Genomic DNA, 23,735 nt, shown 5'->3' with positions numbered 1-23,735 from the left:
AGCATCCTTTCATTTTTTCTACGTCTCTCGAATATTCTTCTTTGTGATCTGAACAACTCAAACTTAGATTCGTCTGTCCATAACACTTTTTTTTCTCCAATATTCCTCTGTCTAGTGTCTGTGTTCTTTTGACCATCTTAATCTTTTCGTTTTATTGGCCAGTCTGAGATATGTTTATTTCCTTTGCAACTCTGCCTAGAAGGCCAGCATCCCAGAGTCACCTCTTCACTGTTGACGTTGAGACTGGTGTTTTGTGGGTACTATTTAATGAAGCTGCCAGTTGAGGACGTGTGAGGCGTCTGTTTCTCAAACTAGACAATCTAATGAACTTGTCGTCTTGCTCAGTTGTGCACCGGGGCCTCCCACTCCTCTTTCTATTCTGGTTAGAGCCAGTTTGCACTGTTCTGTGAAGGGAGTAGTACACAGCGTTGTATGAGTTGTATCAGTTTCTTGGCAATTTCTCGCATGGAATAGCCTTCATTTTTCAGAACAAGAATAGACTGACGAGTTTCAGAAGAAAGTTATTTGTTTCTGGCCATTTTGAGCCTGTAATCGAACCCACAAATGCTGACGCTCCAGATACTCAACTAGATACTCAACTAGTCTAAAGAAGGCCAGTTTTATTGCTTCTTTAATCAGAACAACAGTTAACAACAACATAATTGCAAAAGGGGTTTCTAATGATTAATTAGCCTTTTAAAATGATAAACTTGGATTAGCTAACACAATGTGCCATTGGAACACAGGAGTGATGGTTGCTGATAATGGGCCTATGTAGATATTATGTAGATATTCCATAAAAAATCTGCCGTAATAGTCATTTACAACATTAACCATGTCTACACTGTATTTCTGATCAATTTGATGTTATTTTAATGGAACGAAAAATGTGCTTTCCTTTCAAAAACAAGGACATTTCTAAGTGACCCCAGACTGTTGAACGGTAGTGTGGCTGGAAAGGCCTATAGAATATAATATTGAATTGATTCATGATGACATTGTTGCTGCTGATGATGGTGAGGTTGATGGCGAAGAAGACGATGACCACGACGATGATAATGAAACCAGGAGTTTCTCCTAGTTAACTGTATTGTCTAAGGCGGTTTGTTGCACTCATTTGATTAACACATTCCTCTTCTTATTGGCTGATTGATTTGAGCTCTGTAACACTCTGTGATTGGCAGACACTCTCAGGTGAGGCAGCGGACCTATCGGAGCAGGCAGAGCCTGAACAGCCCGAGTACCGGAGGAACAGAGATGGACCTGCTGGTTATGAGGGAGAGACCCAGGAGAGGCATCAGGAACAGTGGCTATGACGTGAGTCCCACTCCCCTGACCCTGGTCCTGACCCTGGTCCTGACCCTGGTCCTGACCCTGGTCCTGACCCTGGTCCTTACCCTGGTCCTGACCCTGGTCCTTGGTCCCGACCCTGGTCCTGACCCTGGTCCTGGTCCTGACCTGGTCCCGACCCTGGTCCCGGTCCTGACCCTGGTCCCGACCCTGGTCCTGACCCTGGTCCTTACCCTGGTCCTGACCCTGGTCCTGACCCTGGTCCTGACCCTGGTCCTTACCCTGGTCCTGACCCTGGTCCTGACCCTGGTCCTGACCCTGGTCCTTACCCTGGTCCTGACCCTGGTCCTGACCCTGGTCCTTTCCCACTGGCCCTATCTGAACTGGTGTTCTGGGTCTCAGAAGCAGACTGGGGTTCAAACACTATTTCAAATCTTTCAGTTACTTTGAGCATTTGCTCTAGCATGATGGGTTTGGAGTGGCAGATGGGAGGAGTTTGGAATGGCAGATGGGAGGAGTTCGGAATGGCAGATGGGAGGAGTTTGGAATGGCAGATCGGTGAGGTAAGGAATTGCAGAAGGTTGGGGTTTGGAATTGCAGATGGGTGGGGTTGGAATGGCAGATGGGTGAGGTTTGGAATGGCAGATGGGTGGGGTTGGAATGGCAGATGGGTGAGGTTTGGAATGGCAGATGGGTGAGGTTTGGAATGGCAGATGGGTGAGGTTTGGAATGGCAGATGGGTGAGGTTTGGAATGGCAGATGGGTGGGGTTGGAATGGCAGATGGGTGAGGTAAGGAATTGCAGAAGGTTGGGGTTTGGAATTGCAGATGGGTAGGGTTGGAATGGCAGATGGGAGGAGTTTGGAATGGCAGATCGGTGAGGTAAGGAATTGCAGATGGGTGGGGTTGGAATGGCAGATGGGTGAGGTAAGGAATTGCAGAAGGTTGGGGTTTGGAATTGCAGATGGGTGGGGTTGGAATGGCAGATGGGAGGAGTTTGGAATGGCAGATCGGTGAGGTAAGGAATTGCAGATGGGTGGGGTTGGAATGGCAGATGGGTGAGGTAAGGAATTGCAGATGGGTGGGGTTGGAATGGCAGATCGGTGAGGTAAGGAATTGCAGATGGGTGGGGTTGGAATGGCAGATGGGAGGAGTTTGGAATGGCAGATGGGAGGAGTTTGGAATGGCAGATGGGTGGGGTTGGAATGGCAGATGGGAGGAGTTTGGAATGGCAGATGGGAGGAGTTTGGAATGGCAGATGGGTGGGGTTGGAATGGCAGATGGGAGGAGTTTGGAATGGCAGATGGGTGGGGTTTGGAATGGCAGATGGGTGGGGTTGGAATGGCAGATGGGTGAGGTAAGGAATTGCAGATGGGTGGGGTTGGAATGGCAGATGGGAGGAGTTTGGAATGGCAGATGGGAGGAGTTTGGAATGGCAGATGGGTGGGGTTGGAATGGCAGATGGGTGAGGTAAGGAATTGCAGATGGGTGGGGTTGGAATGGCAGATGGGAGGAGTTTGGAATGGCAGATGGGAGGAGTTTGGAATGGCAGATGGGTGGGGTTGGAATGGCAGATGGGTGAGGTAAGGAATTGCAGATGGGTGGGGTTGGAATGGCAGATGGGAGGGGTTTGGAATGGCAGATGGGAGGAGTTTGGAATGGCAGATGGGTGGGGTTGGAATGGCAGATGGGTGGGGTTGGAATGGCAGATGGTTGGGGTTTGGAATTGCAGATGGGTGGGGTTGGAATGGCAGATGGGAGGAGTTTGGAATGGCAGATGGGTGAGGTTGGAATGGCAGATGGGTGGGGTTTGGAATGGCAGATGGGAGGGTTTGGAATGGCAGATGGGTGGGGTTGGAATGGCAGATGGGAGAGGTTGGAATGGCAGATGGGTGTGGTTGGAATGGCAGATGGGAGGGGTTTGGAATGGCAGATGGGAGGAGTTTGGAATGGCAGATGGGTGGGGTTGGAATGGCAGATGGGAGGGGTTTGGAATGGCAGATGGGAGGAGTTTGGAATGGCAGATGGGTGGGGTTGGAATGGCAGATGGGAGGAGTTTGGAATGGCAGATGGGTGGGGTTTGGAATGGCAGATGGGTGGGGTTGAAATGGCAGATGGGTGAGGTAAGGAATTGCAGATGGGTGGGGTTGGAATGGCAGATGGGAGGAGTTTGGAATGGCAGATGGGAGGAGTTTGGAATGGCAGATGGGTGGGGTTGGAATGGCAGATGGGTGGGGTTTGGAATTGCAGATGGGTGGGGTTGGAATGGCAGATGGGTGGAGGTTTGGAATGGCAGATGGGTGGAGTTTGGAATGGCAGATGGGTGAGGTTTGGAATGGCAGATGGGTGGGGTTTGGAATGGCAGATGGGTGGGGTTGGAATGGCAGATGGGTGAGGTTTGCAGAATGGGGTTTGGAATTGCAGATGGGTGGGGTTGGAATGGCAGATGGGTGAGGTTTGGAATGGCAGATGGGTGAGGTTTGGAATGGCAGATGGGTGGGGTTGGAATGGCAGATGGGTGAGGTAAGGAATTGCAGAAGGTTGGGGTTTGGAATTGCAGATGGGTGGGGTTGGAATGGCAGATGGGAGGAGTTTGGAATGGCAGATCGGTGAGGTAAGGAATTGCAGATGGGTGGGGTTGGAATGGCAGATCGGTGAGGTAAGGAATTGCAGATGGGCAGGGTTTGGAATGGCAGATGGGAGAGGTTTGGAATGGCAGATGGGCAGGGTTTGGAATGGCAGATGGGAGAGGTTTGGAATTGCAGATGGGAAGTGTTGGAATGGCAGATGGGTGGGGTTTAGAGTGGCAGATGGGCGAGGTTGGAATGGCAGATGGATTGGGTTTGAAACAATGTTATTGATTCCATTGTGTCAGCCAGCTAAAGTATTTGAAATGATTTCAAATAGTATTTGAACCCAGGACTGTGCCAGATACAGGCTTGTGAAAAACTATTGCCCCTTACGAATTTTCTCTTGGACTTGAAACCCACAAATGTTGCTGAGTTAAAGCAGTCCTGCATGCAACTATGTTTATTTTGTTATTTGTAAACTCAGGTTCCCTTTATCGAACATTAGTTTTTTGCTGAAGATCTGACAACATTCAGTATCAAAAATATGCAAAAATAGAGAAAATGTAAAAGGGGGCAAATCCTTTTTCCTGCCACTGTCTCTGTAGCTTACATGTCAACAGTCGTTAAAACCACTCATCTTACAGGTCATTTACTATCCAAACATAGCTAACATCCCCAGGTGACTGGAGACAACAGCTTCCTGTTGCAAACAAACAAACAAACATATGTACCTGCACGCTCCAAATGTGTTGTATGGTGCTGCATGTTTCACAACAGACACATCACTGGGTAGTGAACTGTCTGTTTGTAGTACCTCTGGCAGGGTACTGTTGCAGTCAAGGCAGTTTTCTTAAGGTGTAGAGGTGAGTTCCATTCAACATCACAACATATTGCAATCCTGAATGCACCCCTAATAGAGGTCTCCAGGGGTCAAAGTCTCAGATAGGAACTGGACTGTCCACATACAGGTGTGGTTGAAGTTAAGCACATCAGACTGCAGTGGTGGAGTTGCTTAATGGTTGATAGTGGTAGATTCATAAGGTGTTCTTTATAGTTGTGGTTTACCTTTCAGACATGTTCCTCTCCTCTCCTCTCCTCTCCTCTCCTCTCCTCTCCTCTCCTCTCCTCTCCTCCTCTCCTCTCCTCTCCTCTCCTCTCCTCTCCCTCTCCTCTCCTCTCCTGTGATACTGTGGTGTGATACTGTTGCTGCTAAAGAGCAGCTCCCTGCAGTCATGTTTCAGATCACTACTTAACAAACACCACAAAGAGAACGAGGTAGTTTTACAGTAAGCTCCTACTTTACAAACAGAACAGCATAGTGTCTTTCTCTCATTTACTTTATCTAATCATCTCAGACATTGGTTTTAACAATAACCACATATTACAGCTAATAGAATATGTATCACATTTACCACAGACAGTTGGACTCTTTGAGTCTATTGTCAATATCCTCTACATAGAGAAGCATCATTTCCTCCCAAGCAACCTGTCTTCATACTTCTCTTCCTCTAGTCCTCCCTCCACTGTTCTGCTCCCTGTCTTCCTCCACCTCCTCCCTCCACTGTTCTGCTCCCTGTCTTCCACCTCCCTCCCTCCACTGTTCTGCTCCCTGTCTTCCTCCACCTCCTCCCTCCACTGTTCTGCTCCCTGTCTTCCTCCACCTCCCCTCCACTGTTCTGCTCCCTGTCTTCCTCTATGTCCTCCCTCCATTGTTCTGCTCCCTGTCTTCCTCCACCTCCTCCCTCCACTGTTCTGCTCCCTGTCTTCCTCTATGTCCTCCCTCCACTGTTCTGCTCCCTGTCTTCCTCTATGTCCTCCCTCCACTGTTCTGCTCCCTGTCTTCCTCTATGTCCTCCCTCCACTGTTCTGCTCCCTGTCTTCCTCCACCTCCTCCCTCCACTGTTCTGCTCCCTGTCTTCCTCTATGTCCTCCCTCCACTGTTCTGCTCCCTGTCTTCCTCTATGTCCTCCCTCCACTGTTCTGCTCCCTGTCTTCCTCCACCTCCTCCCTCCACTGTTCTGCTCCCTGTCTTCCTCTATGTCCTCCCTCCATTGTTCTGCTCCCTGTCTTCCTCCACCTCCTCCCTCCACTGTTCTGCTCCCTGTCTTCCTCTATGTCCTCCCTCCATTGTTCTGCTCCCTGTCTTCCTCTATGTCCTCCCTCCACTGTTCTGCTCCCTGTCTTCCTCTATGTCCTCCCTCCACTGTTCTGCTCCCTGTCTTCCTCCACCTCCTCCCTCCATTGTTCTGCTCCCTGTCTTCCTCTATGTCCTCCCTCCACTGTTCTGCTCCCTGTCTTCCTCCACCTCCTCCCTCCACTGTTCTGCTCCCTGTCTTCCTCTATGTCCTCCCTCCACTGTTCTGCTCCCTGTCTTCCTCCACCTCCTCCCTCCACTGTTCTGCTCCCTGTCTTCCTCTATGTCCTCCCTCCACTGTTCTGCTCCCTGTCTTCCTCCACCTCCTCCCTCCACTGTTCTGCTCCCTGTCTTCCTCCACCTCCTCCCTCCACTGTTCTGCTCCCTGTCTTCCTCTATGTCCTCCCTCCACTGTTCTGCTCCCTGTCTTCCTCTACCTCCTCCCTCCACTGTTCTGCTCCCTGTCTTCCTCTATGTCCTCCCTCCACTGTTCTGCTCCCTGTCTTCCTCCACCTCCTCCCTCCACTGTTCTGCTCCCTGTCTTCCTCTATGTCCTCCCTCCACTGTTCTGCTCCCTGTCTTCCTCCACCTCCTCCCTCCACTGTTCTGCTCCCTGTCTTCCTCCACCTCCTCCCTCCACTGTTCTGCTCCCTGTCTTCCTCTATGTCCTCCCTCCACTGTTCTGCTCCCTGTCTTCCTCTATGTCCTCCCTCCACTGTTCTGCTCCCTGTCTTCCTCCACCTCCTCCCTCCACTGTTCTGCTCCCTGTCTTCCTCCACCTCCTCCCTCCACTGTTCTGCTCCCTGTCTTCCTCCACCTCCTCCCTCCACTGTTCTGCTCCCTGTCTTCCTCTATGTCCTCCCTCCACTGTTCTGCTCCTGTCTTCCTCCACCTCCCTCCACTGTTCTGCTCCTGTCTTCCTCTATGTCCTCCCTCCACTGTTCTGCTCCCTGTCTTCCTCTAGTCCTCCCTCCACTGTTCTGCTCCCTGTCTTCCTCTATGTCCTCCCTCCACTGTTCTGCTCCCTGTCTTCCTCCACCTCCTCCCTCCACTGTTCTGCTCCCTGTCTTCCTCCACCTCCTCCCTCCACTGTTCTGCCCCTCTTCCTCCACTGTTCTGCTCCCTGTCTTCCTCCATGTCCTCCCTCCACTGTTCTGCTCCCTGTCTTCCTCTATGTCCTCCCTCCACTGTTCTGCTCCCTGTCTTCCTCTATGTCCTCCCTCCATTGTTCTGCTCCCTGTCTTCCTCCACCTCCTCCCTCCACTGTTCTGCTCCCTGTCTTCCTCTATGTCCTCCCTCCACTGTTCTGCTCCCTGTCTTCCTCTATGTCCTCCCTCCACTGTTCTGCTCCCTGTCTTCCTCTATGTCCTCCCTCCACTGTTCTGCTCCCTGTCTTCCTCTATGTCCTCCCTCCACTGTTCTGCTCCCTGTCTTCCTCTATGTCCTCCCTCCACTGTTCTGCTCCCTGTCTTCCTCTATGTCCTCCCTCCACTGTTCTGCTCCCTGTCTTCCTCTATGTCCTCCCTCCACTGTTCTGCTCCCTGTCTTCCTCTATGTCCTCCCTCCACTGTTCTGCTCCCTGTCTTCCTCTATGTCCTCCCTCCATTGTTCTGCTCCCTGTCTTCCTCTATGTCCTCCCTCCATTGTTCTGCTCCCTGTCTTCCTCTATGTCCTCCCTCCACTGTTCTGCTCCCTGTCTTCCTCTATGTCCTCCCTCCACTGTTCTGCTCCCTGTCTTCCTCCATGTCCTCCCTCCACTGTTCTGCTCCCTGTCTTCCTCCACCTCCTCCCTCCACTGTTCTGCTCCCTGTCTTCCTCTATGTCCTCCCTCCACTGTTCTGCTCCCTGTCTTCCTCTACCTGTCCTCCCTCCACTGTTCCTCCTCCCTCCACTGTTCTGCTCCCTGTCTTCCTCTATGTCCTCCCCCTCCACTGTTCTGCTCCCTGTCTTCCTCCATGTCCTCCTCCCTCCACTGTTCTGCTCCCTGTCTTCCTCTATGTCCTCCCTCCACTGTTCTGCTCCCTGTCTTCCTCTATGTCCTCCCTCCACTGTTCTGCTCCCTGTCTTCCTCCATGTCCTCCCTCCACTGTTCTGCTCCCCTGTCTTCCTCTATGTCCTCCCTCCACTGTTCTGCTCCCTGTCTTCCTCCACCTCCTCCCTCCACTGTTCTGCTCCCTGTCTTCCTCCTGTCCTCCCTCCACTGTTCTGCTCCCTGTCTTCCTCTATGTCCTCCCTCCACTGTTCTGCTCCCTGTCTTCCTCTATGTCCTCCCTCCACTGTTCTGCTCCCTGTCTTCCTCTATGTCCTCCCTCCACTGTTCTGCTCCCTGTCTTCCTCCACCTCCTCCCTCCACTGTTCTGCTCCCTGTCTTCCTCCACCTCCTCCCTCCACTGTTCTGCTCCCTGTCTTCCTCTATGTCCTCCCTCCACTGTTCTGCTCCCTGTCTTCCTCCACCTCCTCCCTCCACTGTTCTGCTCCCTGTCTTCCTCCACCTCCTCCCTCCACTGTTCTGCTCCCTGTCTTCCTCCACCTCCTCCCTCCACTGTTCTGCTCCCTGTCTTCCTCTATGTCCTCCCTCCACTGTTCTGCTCCCTGTCTTCCTCTACCTCCTCCCTCCACTGTTCTGCTCCCTGTCTTCCTCTATGTCCTCCCTCCATTGTTCTGCTCCCTGTCTTCCTCCCTCCTCCCTCCACTGTTCTGCTCCCTGTCTTCCTCCACCTCCTCCCTCCACTGTTCTGCTCCCTGTCTTCCTCCACCTCCTCCCTCCACTGTTCTGCTCCCTGTCTTCCTCTATGTCCTCCCTCCACTGTTCTGCTCCCTGTCTTCCTCCACCTCCTCCCTCCATTGTTCTGCTCCCTGTCTTCCTCTATGTCCTCCCTCCACTGTTCTGCTCCCTGTCTTCCTCTAGTCCTCCCTCCATGTTCTGCTCCCTGTCTTCCTCCACCTCCTCCCTCCACTGTTCTGCTCCCTGTCTTCCTCTATGTCCTCCCTCCACTGTTCTGCTCCCTGTCTTCCTCCACCTCCTCCCTCCACTGTTCTGCTCCCTGTCTTCCTCCACCTCCTCCCTCCACTGTTCTGCTCCCTGTCTTCCTCTATGTCCTCCCTCCACTGTTCTGCTCCCTGTCTTCCTCTATGTCCTCCCTCCACTGTTCTGCTCCCTGTCTTCCTCCTGTCCTCCCTCCACTGTTCTGCTCCCTGTCTTCCTCCACCTCCTCCCTCCATTGTTCTGCTCCCTGTCTTCCTCCACCTCCTCCCCCTCCACTGTTCTGCTCCCTGTCTTCCTCTATGTCCTCCCTCCACTGTTCTGCTCCCTGTCTTCCTCCACCTCCTCCCTCCACTGTTCTGCTCCCTATGTCCTCCCTCCACCTCCTCCCTCCACTGTTCTGCTCCCTGTCTTCCTCCACCTCCTCCCTCCACTGTTCTGCTCCCTGTCTTCCTCCACCTCCTCCCTCCACTGTTCTGCTCCCTGTCTTCCTCCACCTCCTCCCTCCACTGTTCTGCTCCCTGTCTTCCTCTATGTCCTCCCTCCACTGTTCTGCTCCCTGTCTTCCTCTATGTCCTCCCTCCACTGTTCTGCTCCCTGTCTTCCTCTATGTCCTCCCTCCACTGTTCTGCTCCCTGTCTTCCTCTATGTCCTCCCTCCACTGTTCTGCTCCCTGTCTTCCTCTATGTCCTCCCTCCACTGTTCTGCTCCCTGTCTTCCTCCACCTCCTCCCTCCACTGTTCTGCTCCCTGTCTTCCTCTATGTCCTCCCTCCACTGTTCTGCTCCCTGTCTTCCTCTATGTCCTCCCTCCACTGTTCTGCTCCCTGTCTTCCTCCACCTCCTCCCTCCACTGTTCTGCTCCCTGTCTTCCTCCATGTCCTCCCTCCACTGTTCTGCTCCCTGTCTTCCTCTATGTCCTCCCTCCACTGTTCTCCACCCTGTCTTGCTCCCCTCCCTCCACTGTTCTGCTCCCTGTCTTCCTCCACCTCCTCCCTCCACTGTTCTGCTCCCTGTCTTCCTCCACCTCCTCCCTCCACTGTTCTGCTCCCTGTCTTCCTCCACCTCCTCCCTCCACTGTTCTGCTCCCTGTCTTCCTCCACCTCCTCCCTCCACTGTTCTGCTCCCTGTCTTCCTCTATGTCCTCCCTCCACTGTTCTGCTCCCTGTCTTCCTCTATGTCCTCCCTCCACTGTTCTGCTCCCTGTCTTCCTCTATGTCCTCCCTCCACTGTTCTGCTCCCTGTCTTCCTCTATGTCCTCCCTCCACTGTTCTGCTCCCTGTCTTCCTCTATGTCCTCCCTCCATTGTTCTGCTCCCTGTCTTCCTCCACCTCCTCCCTCCACTGTTCTGCTCCCTGTCTTCCTCTATGTCCTCCCTCCACTGTTCTGCTCCCTGTCTTCCTCTATGTCCTCCCTCCATTGTTCTGCTCCCTGTCTTCCTCTATGTCCTCCCTCCACTGTTCTGCTCCCTGTCTTCCTCTATGTCCTCCCTCCACTGTTCTGCTCCCTGTCTTCCTCTATGTCCTCCCTCCACTGTTCTGCTCCCTGTCTTCCTCTATGTCCTCCCTCCATTGTTCTCCCTGTTTCTCTATGTCCTCCCTGTCTGCTCCCTGTCTTCCTCTATGTCCTCCCTCCACTGTTCTGCTCCCTGTCTTCCTCTATGTCCTCCCTCCACTGTTCTGCTCCCTGTCTTCCTCTATGTCCTCCCTCCATTGTTCTGCTCCCTGTCTTCCTCTATGTCCTCCCTCCACTGTTCTGCTCCCTGTCATACTCCACCTCCTGCCTCCACTGTTCTGCCCCTTCTCTACCTCCCGTGGGAGTGAAACATAGCCTCCCTGCAGTAACCGTAACAACCGTGTCAACCTGCAAAAAATCTGGTGCTAGAGTGTTCGGTCAGCTCCTTGCAGAAGGACTGGCTCTATTGATTACAGTGGGAACGCTTGCTCTGCGGGCCATATCACTGCGGAACAGTGGGTACGCTTGCTCTGCGGGCCATATCACTGTGGATCAGTGGGAACGCTTGCTCTGCGGGCCATATCACTGTGGATCAGTGGGAATGCTTGCTCTACGGGCCATATCACTGTGGATCAGTGGGAACGCTTGCTCTGCGGGCCATATCACTGCGGAACAGTGGGAACGCTTGCTCTGCGGGCCATATCACTGCGGATCAGTGGGAGCGCTTGCTCTGCGGGCCATATCACTGCGGAACAGTGGGAACGCTTTTCTGCGGGCCATATCACTGCGGAACAGTGGGAACACTTGCTCTGCGGGCCATATCACTGTGGATCAGTGGGAGCGCTTGCTCTGCGGGCCATATCACTGCGGAACAGTGGGAACGCTGCTCTGCGGGCCATATCACTGTGGAACAGTGGGAACGCTTGCTCTGCGGGCCATATCACTGCGGAACAGTGGGAACGCTTGCTCTGCGGGCCATATCACTGCGGAACAGTGGGAACGCTTGCTCTGCGGGCCATATCACTGTGGATCAGTGGGAACGCTTGCTCTGCGGGCCATATCACTGCGGAACAGTGGGAACGCTTGCTCTGCGGGCCATATCACTGCGGAACAGTGGGAACGCTTGCTCTGCGGGCCATATCACTGTGGATCAGTGGGAACGCTTGCTCTGCGGGCCATATCACTGCGGAACATTGGGAACGCTTGCTCTGCGGGCCATATCACTGTGGATCAGTGGGAACGCTTGCTCTACGGGCCATATCACTGCGGAACAGTGGGAACGCTTGCTCTGCGGGCCATATCACTGTGGAACAGTGGGAACACTTGCTCTGCGGGCCATATCACTGCGGAACAGTGGGAACGCTTGCTCTGCGGGCCATATCACTGTGGAACAGTGGGAACGCTTGCTCTGCGGGCCATATCACTGTGGATCAGTGGGAACGCTTGCTCTGCGGGCCATATCACTGTGGATCAGTGGGAACGCTTGCTCTGCGGGCCATATCACTGTGGATCAGTGGGAACGCTTGCTCTGCGGGCCATATCACTGTGGAACAGTGGGAACGCTTGCTCTGCAGGCCATATCACTGCGGAACAGTGGGAACGCTTGCTCTGCGGGCCATATCACTGCGGATCCACGTCTCCGCCTGTCCGTGTTGCTCGGGAACTGATTTATGAGGCGGCTGCGCCAGGTCTCCTGTGGCTGCTGCCTTCCATTCGCACAGGAAGTAGGGCACCCTCAGATCCAACTCATTTATCACCCTGAGAGAGAGTGGGATGGAGGAAGAGAGAGGCTGGAGGGAGAAAGCAAGGAGGGGAGAGGTGGATATAGAGAGAGCAGAGCGAGCACAGAACGGGAGTGAGAGAGAGAGAGAGAGAGAGAGAGAGAGAGAGAGAGAGAGAGAGAGAGAGAGAGAGAGAGAGAGAGAGAGAGAGAGAGAGAGAGAGAGAGAGAGAGAGAGAGAGAGAGAGAGAGAGAGAGAGAGATAGAGAGAGATATATATATATATATATATATATATATATATATATATATATATATATATATATATATTTATATATTCACTTTGTATGTTGACTACCTCACTTGCTTTGGCAATGTTAACACATGCTTCCCATGCCAATAAAGCCCTTGAATTGAATTGAATTGAATTGAGAGAGAGATAACAGTAGGCTAACACACAGACCTCCAGTAGTTTACCGCAGTGCTTAATTACTTCTACAGTGATTTGCCGGATTGTTTATCGCCACAATGAATCTACGGGGGCGGGACAAGGAGAGGGAAGGAGGAGATGGAGAGATAAACAGAAACGCAACTCACACTCCGTACAAAACTGTCCTGGTAGCACTCTACCCTGCAGAGACCAACCAGAGAGAGAGCAGTTCCACTGGAGGAATACTGAACACCTATTCATGTGAGATATTACAGGACTACAGTGTACCATCAAGCAGCTCTGGCTAATTTAGTCAGCATCTTGTCAACAACAACGCACAGCCAGGATGAGTCACTAGTACAGCTTCCTGAATCGTTAAAGTCACTTTCTCATCTGACCATCTCTGGTTGAGTCAGTGGCATTCCACCAAGCTATCAGGGGACTGTTCATTTGCCGTTGTAGCACTGTGCTCGTAAATCATGAAATGGGGGGCTTGCAAATGCATTGTGGGATAGTCCTTCAGTGCTGTAAAGAGAAAGTACTTGGCACGAGTGTCTTTGGGGTTGTGGTGTGTTTCTGTGTAAAGGACATGTCTCCCTAAACCGGGGCAGCATCACCAGTTTGCAGGGTGCTAATAAAGTAAATGAAGAGTTTTTAATTGAGCCTCAGAGAGCACTAAAATTACGCTCTACTCTGATAGGTCTGGGAGACAATGACACTCTACTCTGAAAGGTCTGGGAGACAATGACACTACTCTGATAGGTCTGGGAGACAATGACACTCTACTCTGATAGGTATGGGAGACAATGACACTCTACTCTGAAAGGTCTGGGAGACAATGACACTACTCTGATAGGTCTGGGAGACAATGACACTCTACTCTGATAGGTCTGGGAGACAATGACACTCTACTCTGATAGGTCTGGGAGACAATGACACTCTACTCTGATAGGTCTGGGAGACAATGGCACTCTACTCTGATAGGTCTGGGAGACAATGACACTCTACTCTGAAAGGTCTGGGAGGCAATGACACTCTACTCTGATAGGTCTGGGAGACAATGACACTCTACTCTGAAAGGTCTGGGAGACAATGACACTACTCTGATAGGTCTGGGAGGCAATGACACTCTACTCTGATAGGTCTGGGAGACAATGACACTACTCTGAAAGGTCTGGGAGACAATGACACTCTACTCTGTTAGGTCTGGGAGGCAATGACACTCTACTCTGAAAGGTCTGGGAGACAATGACACTCTACTCTGAAAGGTCTGGGAGACAATGACACAATACTCTGATAGGTCTGGGAGGCAATGACTCTCTACTCTGATAGGTCTGGGAGACAATGACACTCTACTCTGAAAGGTCTGGGAGACAATGACACAATACTCTGAAAGGTCTGGGAGACAATGACACAATACTCTGAAAGGTCTGGGAGACAATGACTCTCTACTCTGATAGGTCTGGGAGACAATGACACTCTGATAGGTCTGGGAGACAATGACACTCTACTCTGAAAGGTCTGGGAGACAATGACACTACTCTGATAGGTCTGGGAGACAATGACACTCTACTCTGATAGGTCTGGGAGACAATGACACTCTACTCTGATAGGTCTGGGAGACAATGACACTCTACTCTGATAGGTCTGGGAGACAATGACACTCTACTCTGATAGGTCTGGGAGACAATGACACTCTACTCTGATAGGTCTGGGAGACAATGACACTCTACTCTGATAGGTCTGGGAGAGACAATGACAATGACTCTACTCTGATAGGTCTGGGAGACAATGACACTCTAATCTGATAGGTCTGGGAGACAATGACACTCTACTCTGATAGGTCTGGGAGACAATGACACTCTACTCTGATAGGTCTGGGAGACAATGACACTCTACTCTGAAAGGTCTGGGAGACAATGACACTCTACTCTGAAAGGTCTGGGAGACAATGACACTCTACTCTGAAAGGTCTGGGAGACAATGACACTCTACTCTGAAAGGTCTGGGAGACAATGACACTCTACTCTGAAAGGTCTGGGAGACAATGACACAATACTCTGATAGGTCTGGGAGACAATGACACTCTAATTTGAAAGGTCTGGGAGACAATGGCACTAACTACTCTGATAGGTCTGGGAGACAATGACACTCTACTCTGAAAGGTCTGGGAGACAATGACACTCTACTCTGATAGGTCTGGGAGACAATGACACTCTACTCTGATAGGTCTGGGAGACAATGACACTCTACTCTGAAAGGTCTGGGAGACAATGACACTCTACTCTGAAAGGTCTGGGAGACAATGACACAATACTCTGAAAGGTCTGGGAGACAATGACACTACTCTGATAGGTCTGGGAGACAATGACTCTCTACTCTGATAGGTCTGGGAGACAATGACACTCTACTCTGATAGGTCTGGGAGGCAATGACACTCTGATAGGTCTGGGAGACAATGACACTCTACTCTGAAAGGTCTGGGAGACAATGACACTCTACTCTGATAGGTCTGGGAGACAATGACACTCTACTCTGTTAGGTCTGGGAGGCAATGACACTCTACTCTGAAAGGTCTGGGAGACAATGACACTACTCTGATAGGTCTGGGAGACAATGACACTCTACTCTGATAGGTCTGGGAGACAATGACACTCTACTCTGATAGGTCTGGGAGACAATGACACTCTACTCTGATAGGTCTGGGAGACAATGACACTCTACTCTGATAGGTCTGGGAGACAATGACACTCTACTCTGAAAGGTCTGGGAGACAATGACACTCTACTCTGATAGGTCTGGGAGACAATGACACTCTACTCTGTTAGGTCTGGGAGGCAATGACACTCTACTCTGATAGGTCTGGGAGACAATGACACTCTACTCTGATAGGTCTGGGAGACAATGACACTCTACTCTGATAGGTCTGGGAGACAATGACACTCTACTCTGAAAGGTCTGGGAGACAATGACACTCTACTCTGATAGGTCTGGGAGACAATGACACTCTACTCTGAAAGGTCTGGGAGACAATGACACTCTACTCTGAAAGGTCTGGGAGACAATGACACTCTACTCTGAAAGGTCTGGGAGACAATGACACTCTACTCTGAAAGGTCTGGGAGAGACAATGACACTCTACTCTGAAAGGTCTGGGAGACAATGACACTCTACTCTGAAAGGTCTGGGAGACAATGACACTACTCTGAAGGTCTGGGAGACAATGACACTACTCTGAAAGGTCTGGGAGACAATGACACTCTACTCTGATAGGTCTGGGAGACAATGACACAATACTCTGATAGGTCTGGGAGACAATGACACTCTACTCTGAAGGTCTGGGAGACAATGACACTCTACTCTGAAAGGTCTGGGAGACAATGACACAATACTCTGAAAGGTCTGGGAGACAATGACACTCTACTCTGAAAGGTCTGGGAGACAATGACACTCTACTCTGAAAGGTCTGGGAGACAATGACACAATACTCTGAAAGGTCTGGGAGACAATGACACTCTACTCTGAAAGGTCTGGGAGACAATGACACTCTACTCTGAAAGGTCTGGGAGACAATGACACTCTACTCTGATAGGTCTGGGAGACAATGACACTACTCTGATAGGTCTGGGAGACAATGACTCTCTACTCTGATAGGTCTGGGAGACAATGACACTCTACTCTGAAAGGTCTGGGAGACAATGACACTACTCTGAAAGGTCTGGGAGACAATGACACTCTACTCTGAAAGGTCTGGGAGACAATGACACTCTACTCTGAAAGGTCTGGGAGACAATGACACTCTACTCTGATAGGTCTGGGAGGCAATGACACTCTACTCTGAAAGGTCTGGGAGACAATGACACTCTACTCTGTACTAGGTCTGGGAGACAATGACACAGTGTACTCTGATAGGTCTGGGAGACAATGACTCTCTACTCTGATAGGTCTGGGAGACAATGACACAATACTCTGATAGGTCTGGGAGACAATGACACTCTACTCTGAAAGGTCATTAGACAATGACTGGGTCTGTGTGACAATGACACTACCCTGTATGTCTGGGAGGCAATGACATCTACTCTGATAGGTCTGGGAGACAATGACACTCTGTGTGTAGGTCTGGAGACAATGACAGTGTACAGTGGAAAGGTCTGTGTGAGGTGACACAATGTCTGATGGTGTGTGTGTGTGTGTTTGAGGCAATGACACAATTCCTCTGATTCTCTCTGTGAGACAATGACTCCTACTCTGATAGGTCTGGGAGACAATGACACTCTATCTGATTGGTCTGGGAGACAATGACACTCTACTCTGAAAGGTCTGGGAGACAATGACACTACTCTGATAGGTCTGGGAGACAATGACACTCTGATAGGTCTGGGAGACAATGACACTCTGATAGGTCTGGGAGACAATGACACTCTCTACTCTGAAAGGTCTGGGGAGACAATGACACTCTTTTTCTCTGTTAGGTCTGGGAGGCAATGACACTCTACTCTGAAAGGTCTGGAGGGTTATGACTGCTCTGAGGTCAAAAGGTCACAATGAGACCTCTACGTTGAGCTCCCAGCCGTCCATCGGAGACAATGACACTCTGCTCTGATAGGTCTGGCCTCAATGACACTCCTCCACAGGTCTGGAGACAATGACCACTCCCATCATCCCCACCACGGTTACCACCACGGCCACTACAGCCCCGGACCTCCAGACAATGCCCTACTCTACGTGGTGACCAGGTCTGGGAGACCATGAGCACTGGCCTGGGAGGAGGGCTCTGGGAGGCAATGACACTCAGACATGTAGGTCTGGGAGCAATGACCAAACCTGTGGTGGGTGGAAGGATCTACATCTGGGAATGGTTATGTTTGGAGACAAAATGACACTGTACTGGTTCTAGAAAGGTCTGGGAGACAATGACACTCTACTCTGAAAGGTCTGGGATACAATGACACTACTCTGATAGGTCTGGGAGAAACACTCTGATAGGTGGGATCAATGACATCTACCACTGTATAGGTCTGTGTGTGACAATGACAGGCCTTTACTCTGAAGAGGTCTGACAGACAATGACCTCTCCTCCACCCCCTATTCCCCTGGGAGGCACACCCCCTCCAGGGACCTCTGACAAGGACACACACACACACACACACACACACACACACAGACACACACACACACACACACACACTGGGACACACACACACACACTCTTTCCCAATGAATCAAAGCTGCAACACCTCACTCTCACCCAGACAATGAATCACTGAACTCCCCAACATTCACATGGTAATATTCTGGGAGAAATGACAGTCTGGCCAGACTGATCTCAGGTCTGGGAGACATTGACACAGAATCAGTGCAGAGGAAGATGACATGAATAGACAATGAGAATCTACTCTGTGGGGTCTTATGTGGAGGCAACTGACCTCTTGTGGTGAAGGTCTGTGTTGACATGGTGACACTCTACTCTGATAGGTCTGGGAGCAATGACACTCTCTCTGACTAGGTCTGACCTGGGGACAATGACACTCTATCTGAGAGTCTGGGACCAATGACACATGCAGACCCAGCATAATGACAAGGCCCTACTCTCTGGGATACAGAGACACTCCCCTCAGTCCCCCTCTCCAGAGCAGCACTCTACTCTGTCCCCGTCTCCCAGGCAGCACTGACACTCAGTCCCAGTCTCCAGAGACAATGACACTCCCCTCTGTCCCCGTCTGGGAGAGCAATGCACTACCTGAGTCCCCCTGGGAGACAATGACTCCCTACTCAGTCCCCCTCTGGGAGACAATGACACTCTACTCTGAAAGGTCTGGGAGACAATGACACAATACTCTGAAAGGTCTGGGAGACAATGACACTCTACTCTGAAAGGTCTGGGAGACAATGACACTCTACTCTGAAAGGTCTGGGAGACAATGACACAATACTCTGACCTACTCTGAAGGTCTGGGAGACAATGACACTCTAGGTTGATAGGTCTGGGAGACAATGACTTTGGGTCTGGGTTTGGGATACAGTTACTCTGATTTGGTCTGGGAGGCAATGTTTAGGTTTAGGGAACTGACACTGATAGGTCTGGGAGAACAATGACATTCTTCTAGTAATGATAGGTCTGGGAGTATTTCCCCTGTACACTCTATCCCATAGGTCCCCAGACAATGACGCCATCCCAGCCTGAAAGGTCTGAGGACGAGACAATGACACTATACTCTGGACTGGGAGACAATGAACTCTGATAGGTCTGGGAGACACTCACTGACTGGGAGACAATGACACTCTATCACAATACGCTGGTCTGGGAGACAATGAGACAATACTCTGAAAGGTCTGGGAGACAGAGCCTGAGAAAGGTCTGGGAGACAATGACACTACTCTGATAGGTCTGGGAGGCAATGACTCTCTGGTCTGAACTGTTATTAGCTCTACTAGTACTAATTAGAAATGAAGTGTGAACAGTGTATCAGGCTGGAGGTTGCTGAGGTCAGGACGGCTACATAATGATGGCTGGAGGTTGCTGAGGGAGCGCTCAATGGAGCCATGTGTTTCATGTGTTTGATACCATTCCACTGATTCTGCTCCAGTCATTACCACAAATTAAGGTGCCACCAACCTCCTGGGCTGTGTGTGTTTGTATGTGTGTGTGTGTGTGTGTGTGTGTGTGTGTGTGTGTGTGTGTGTGTGTGTGTGTGTGTGTGTGTGTGTGTGTGTGTGTGTGAACCACTGTGTGTGTGTGTGTGTGTGTGACAGTGTGTGTGTGTTTGTAACCAATTCCCCTCTTTTTCTCTGTGTTTCAGACTGAACCGGAGCTGATTGAGGAGACCAACGTGGATCGTCTGATTGGCCCGCGGGGGGGTTATGTCTGCCCCAGAGGGGTCAAAGGTCACTCAGAGACCTCCACGTTGAGCTCCCAGCCGTCCATCGACGAGGTACGCCAGCAGATGCACCTGCTCTTGGAGGAGGCCTTCAGCCTGGCCTCAGGGGGACACTCCTCCACAGCCGGACGCCACCACCACTCCCATCATCCCCACCACGGTTACCACCACGGCCACTACAGCCCCGGACCTCCACCCCTGCCCTACTCTGACGTGGTGACCAGTGCCCCCCTCTCCATGAGCCGTTCCTGGGGAGGTTGCAGTGACTCATCAATGAATATGAAGACATGTATCAGTGCAGCCTCCCCAAACCTGTGAGTGGGTGGAAGGATACAACATCTGGGAATGGTTATGTTTGGTCAAAATGTACTACTGTACTGGTTCTAGTTGACTAAACCTTAACAAAATGTGACACTTTCTCCTATCAGAAAACATCAACCCACAGTATATTATTCATGTGTGTGTTGACTTGTCTTCTTCCAGGCCTTTAGGTTCAACCAGCTTCCTGACATGGTTATGACCTCTCCTCCACCCCTCTATTCCCCCTCGCACTGTTATTGACCATGTGCCCCCCTCTCCAGGGACCTCCTCTGTCAGACTGTTATTGACCATGTGACACACCACACACACACTGGCACACACACCACACACACACACACTGTTACACACCATGTGACACTCCCCTCTCCTCACACACACCTCACAGCCCCATAACACATTCTTTCCCCTCTGAATCAAAGCTGCAACACCTCACTGTCACCCAAAAATGAATCACTGAACTCCCCAACATTCACTGGTAATATTCCTCTGGGAAATGCAGTGTGGCCATGACCTGATCTCAGTCACTGGCCTTTACTCCATTTGAAAGCAGAATCAGTGCAGAGGAAGATGACATGAATAGCAATGAGAATCCAGTGTTACTGTGGGTCTTATGACCATGGAGCACCACTGTCCTCTTGTGGTGAAGAATATGTTATGTGAATGTGATTTTGCCATTATCTCTCTCTCTGACTGGCTCTTCGCCTGACCTGGGGTCCACGGCCAGAATCTCATTTCCTCTGGGACCTGTTATGACGGACATGCAGACCCAGCATAATGACAGCAGCGCCCCTATGTCTCTCTGTTAGACCAGCACTCCCCTCAGTCCCCCTTTCTCCAGATCTGCACTCCCCTCAGTCCCCTCTCCAGAGCAGCACTCCCCTCTGTCCCCGTCTCAGACCAGCACTCCCCTCTCTCAGTCCCCCTCTCCAGATCAGCACTCCCCAGTCCCCCCTCTCCAGAGCAGCACTCCCCTCAGTCCCCTCTCCAGAGCAGCACTCCCCTCAGTCCCCTGGTCTCTCCAGAGCAGCACTCCCCTCAGTCCCCCTCTCCAGAGGCACTCCCCTTCAAAGCAGAACAGCCGATGTCCACCTACTCAGGTCAGAACCTGTTTGTTATTTTTTATTTATGTTTTATTATCCTAGCGGGGTCTCTTCAGGGTTTTCCTTGGGGAAGGAGTTTGGGTATTGAGTTTGGGTGAGTTTGGGTAAGGAGTTTGGGTTTGGGTCAGGAGTTAGAATTAGGGTTAGGATTTAGGTTTAGGTTAACTTTGTTGTTTTTCCTCCTCTGTCAGAACAACTTGATTATTCTTCTAGTAATGGTAGTTGTCATTGTAGTATTTCCCCTGTATAACGACCTCCTGACCCCCCAGGAAACCCCATCACAGCGGTGTTCCCAGCCTCTGTCAGATCTGGTTACTCTGACCATTTGCCTCCACGCCTCCTCCTCTTACCACCTCCCATCCTGGATGTCCTACCCCCGAGCCTCAGGACTTTCCTCCTCTGTGGGCTGACTCTGTAAGAACCCCCTGACTTTCCACACTCACCGTCAGGTGGTCTTTCCTCCCACTGTAAGAATCTGTTAAAGATAAATGACACAACTCAGAGACAGAGGATGAGAGGTCAAAAGGACAGATCAATGTTAATAATGATGAAGGGAAATAGTGTTTTTTCTGTTATAGGGAATTATTGCTCAATGGTTCGAGACATGGGAGAATATGTCTTCTGAAATAGGATACTTGTTATTTGGCCATTGGCTAGTTTTATTGCAAGGAATTCTTTGGTCAACCACAGGCTAGGGCTGGGTTATAAAACTACATGCTGTCCCTTTGTTCTGGGGAGAGAACCACTGGAGAGAATCACTGAGGACAGGGGAGAATGACCATCTACCTCTCAGCATAACATCTATGATTTGGCCTCTTTGAATAAACCTATTTTCCTCCCCCTGACTTGCTTTGGGGTTTGTGTTATTGAAGAGTAACATAAATTGCATAAATTGCTAATTGCACTGATCCTGGAACAGATCTGTTATTTATGGTAAAGTTAGGATGGGGTGGAATATTCTGATCAAATCTGTACTTGACCATGGTATGTTTTCCTCACTGGTCTTTCACAACCTCTGTCACACACTGGGAATGCCCAATCCTGCCCCAGGTCTTAGAGTTGTTATGTAAACTAATGGAAAGTTACAGAGCTCAATGTGTTTTCCTGGATGTTTATAAGACACCAAAATGTGACTCATCAATGAATATGAAGACATTTTCATGACAGCCTCTGCAGAGAGCCTTATCGGCGATTGACAGTACGCTCATTCCTCATCTACCACTAAGCAAAATGTGGTTCCTAATTTTCTATTGTACAATACTCTCTGTCTCTCTCTGTCTGTTAAACATGAAACGGGTTCCATTTCCCCCTCTGTCAGATCTGTTATTGACCATGTGACCTCCCCTCTCCTCACTGGCCTTTCCTCCTCTGTCAGATCTGTTATTGACCATGTGACCTCCCCTCTCCTCACTGGCCTTTCCTCCTCTGTCAGATCTGTTATTGACCATGTGACCTCCCCTCTCCTCACTGGCCTTTCCTCCTCTGTCAGATCTGTTATTGACCATGTGACCTCCCCTCTCCTCACTGGCCTTTCCTCTTCTGTCAGATCTGTTATTGACCATGTGACCTCCCCTCCTCCCTCACTGGCCTTTCCTCCTCTGTCAGATCTGTTATTGACCATGGCCTTTCCTCCTCTGTCAGATCTGTTATTGACCATGTGACCTCCCCTCTCCTCACTGGCCTTTCCTCCTCTGTCAGATCTGTTATTGATCATGTGACCTCCCCTCTCCTCACTGGCCTTTCCTCCTCTGTCAGATCTGTTATTGATCATGTGACCTCCCCTCTCCTCACTGGCCTTTCCTCCTCTGTCAGATCTGTTATTGATCATGTGACCTCCCCTCTCCTCACTGGTCTTTCCTCCTCTGTCAGATCTGTTATTGACCATGTGACCTCCCCTCTCCTCACTGGCCTTTCCTCCTCTGTCAGATCTGTTACTGACCATTTGATCTCCCCTCTCCTCACTGGCCTTTCCTCTTCTGTATGGAATGTTCTTTGTATCCCTGTTTGTCTGCCTGTTTCAACCAGATGTCTTCACGCAGTGTCTTTTTGCAGAACCAGTGTCATATAGAAACCATTTGCTGAACTGAATGTATGGCTGGCGTTGAGTGGACACAGCAAAATACCAGGGTAGTTGAGCACATTTCCTAAATGAACACCTCTTTTCTTTTTTTCTTTTGGGTATTTCAATTATTAGTTGTGTGTAGAGTCAGACACATCTCATGTCCACATTCTAAACTAACCCATAAGTGGAGTTCAAATGCTTGGTTTGAATCGAAAGTCAATTTTTAAAAGTCACAGATATTTTAATCGCCGTTTTAATTTTTACTTCTTAATTTATTTTATCGTGTGAGTTTCATCCAAGTGTGCTTGTGTATATTTTCCCTTGTTTTCAGCCATTTGAATATATGTGTAATACATGTGGAAGAGAGACAATTTTCACCCAGCAAACTGATCCAATAAGGATAATATGTTTTTGAATTTGAAAAATAAAAATGAAAACAAAGCATCAGCTGTATTTCCTATCATTTAGGTGGGTATCAAACCCTGTGTGGTAGTTTTGGTGACACCTGGCCTACCATCTCTTCCAGGTGGCTCTCCCGGGGTACGTGGAGGCCTTCCCTCATCCCCGCTACCCTCAAGGCAGCTCCCCCAGACTCCCCCTACACTATGGCCAGGCCATGGAGCCACCCCCCACCCCGACCACCGCCGCGTCCCAGCAGAGCCTGCCCGATGCGGGGGAGCCCAGAGACAGAGTCCCCTCAGCAGTCTCTCCACATCCGCCCTGGTCCAGGCCATCCGCCAGGAGGTGGCAAAGCTGGCCAAGAAGCAGACAGACATGTTTGAGTTCCAGGTGTAA

At 50.6% G+C, this 23,735-nt stretch overlaps 1 protein-coding gene across 1 annotated transcript in view; it reads left to right on the top strand.

Moving 5' to 3' along the window:
• LOC127924534 (UPF0606 protein KIAA1549L-like) overlaps window positions 1-23,735 on the top strand; it is a 29,303-nt gene extending 5,568 nt beyond the window's left edge. The window contains exons 4-7 of the mRNA XM_052509234.1: window positions 1,185-1,317; window positions 19,380-19,771; window positions 20,709-20,875; window positions 23,467-23,735. Coding sequence (XP_052365194.1) covers window positions 1,185-1,317; window positions 19,380-19,771; window positions 20,709-20,875; window positions 23,467-23,735 — 961 coding nt within the window. The remainder of the gene's footprint in view (window positions 1-1,184; window positions 1,318-19,379; window positions 19,772-20,708; window positions 20,876-23,466) is intronic.

Source organism: Oncorhynchus keta, unplaced genomic scaffold, assembly GCF_023373465.1.
Source record: "Oncorhynchus keta strain PuntledgeMale-10-30-2019 unplaced genomic scaffold, Oket_V2 Un_contig_4240_pilon_pilon, whole genome shotgun sequence".
In the NCBI taxonomy this organism is placed as follows: Eukaryota; Metazoa; Chordata; class Actinopteri; order Salmoniformes; family Salmonidae; genus Oncorhynchus; species Oncorhynchus keta.
This window is presented reverse-complemented; position numbering and strand designations above follow the sequence as displayed.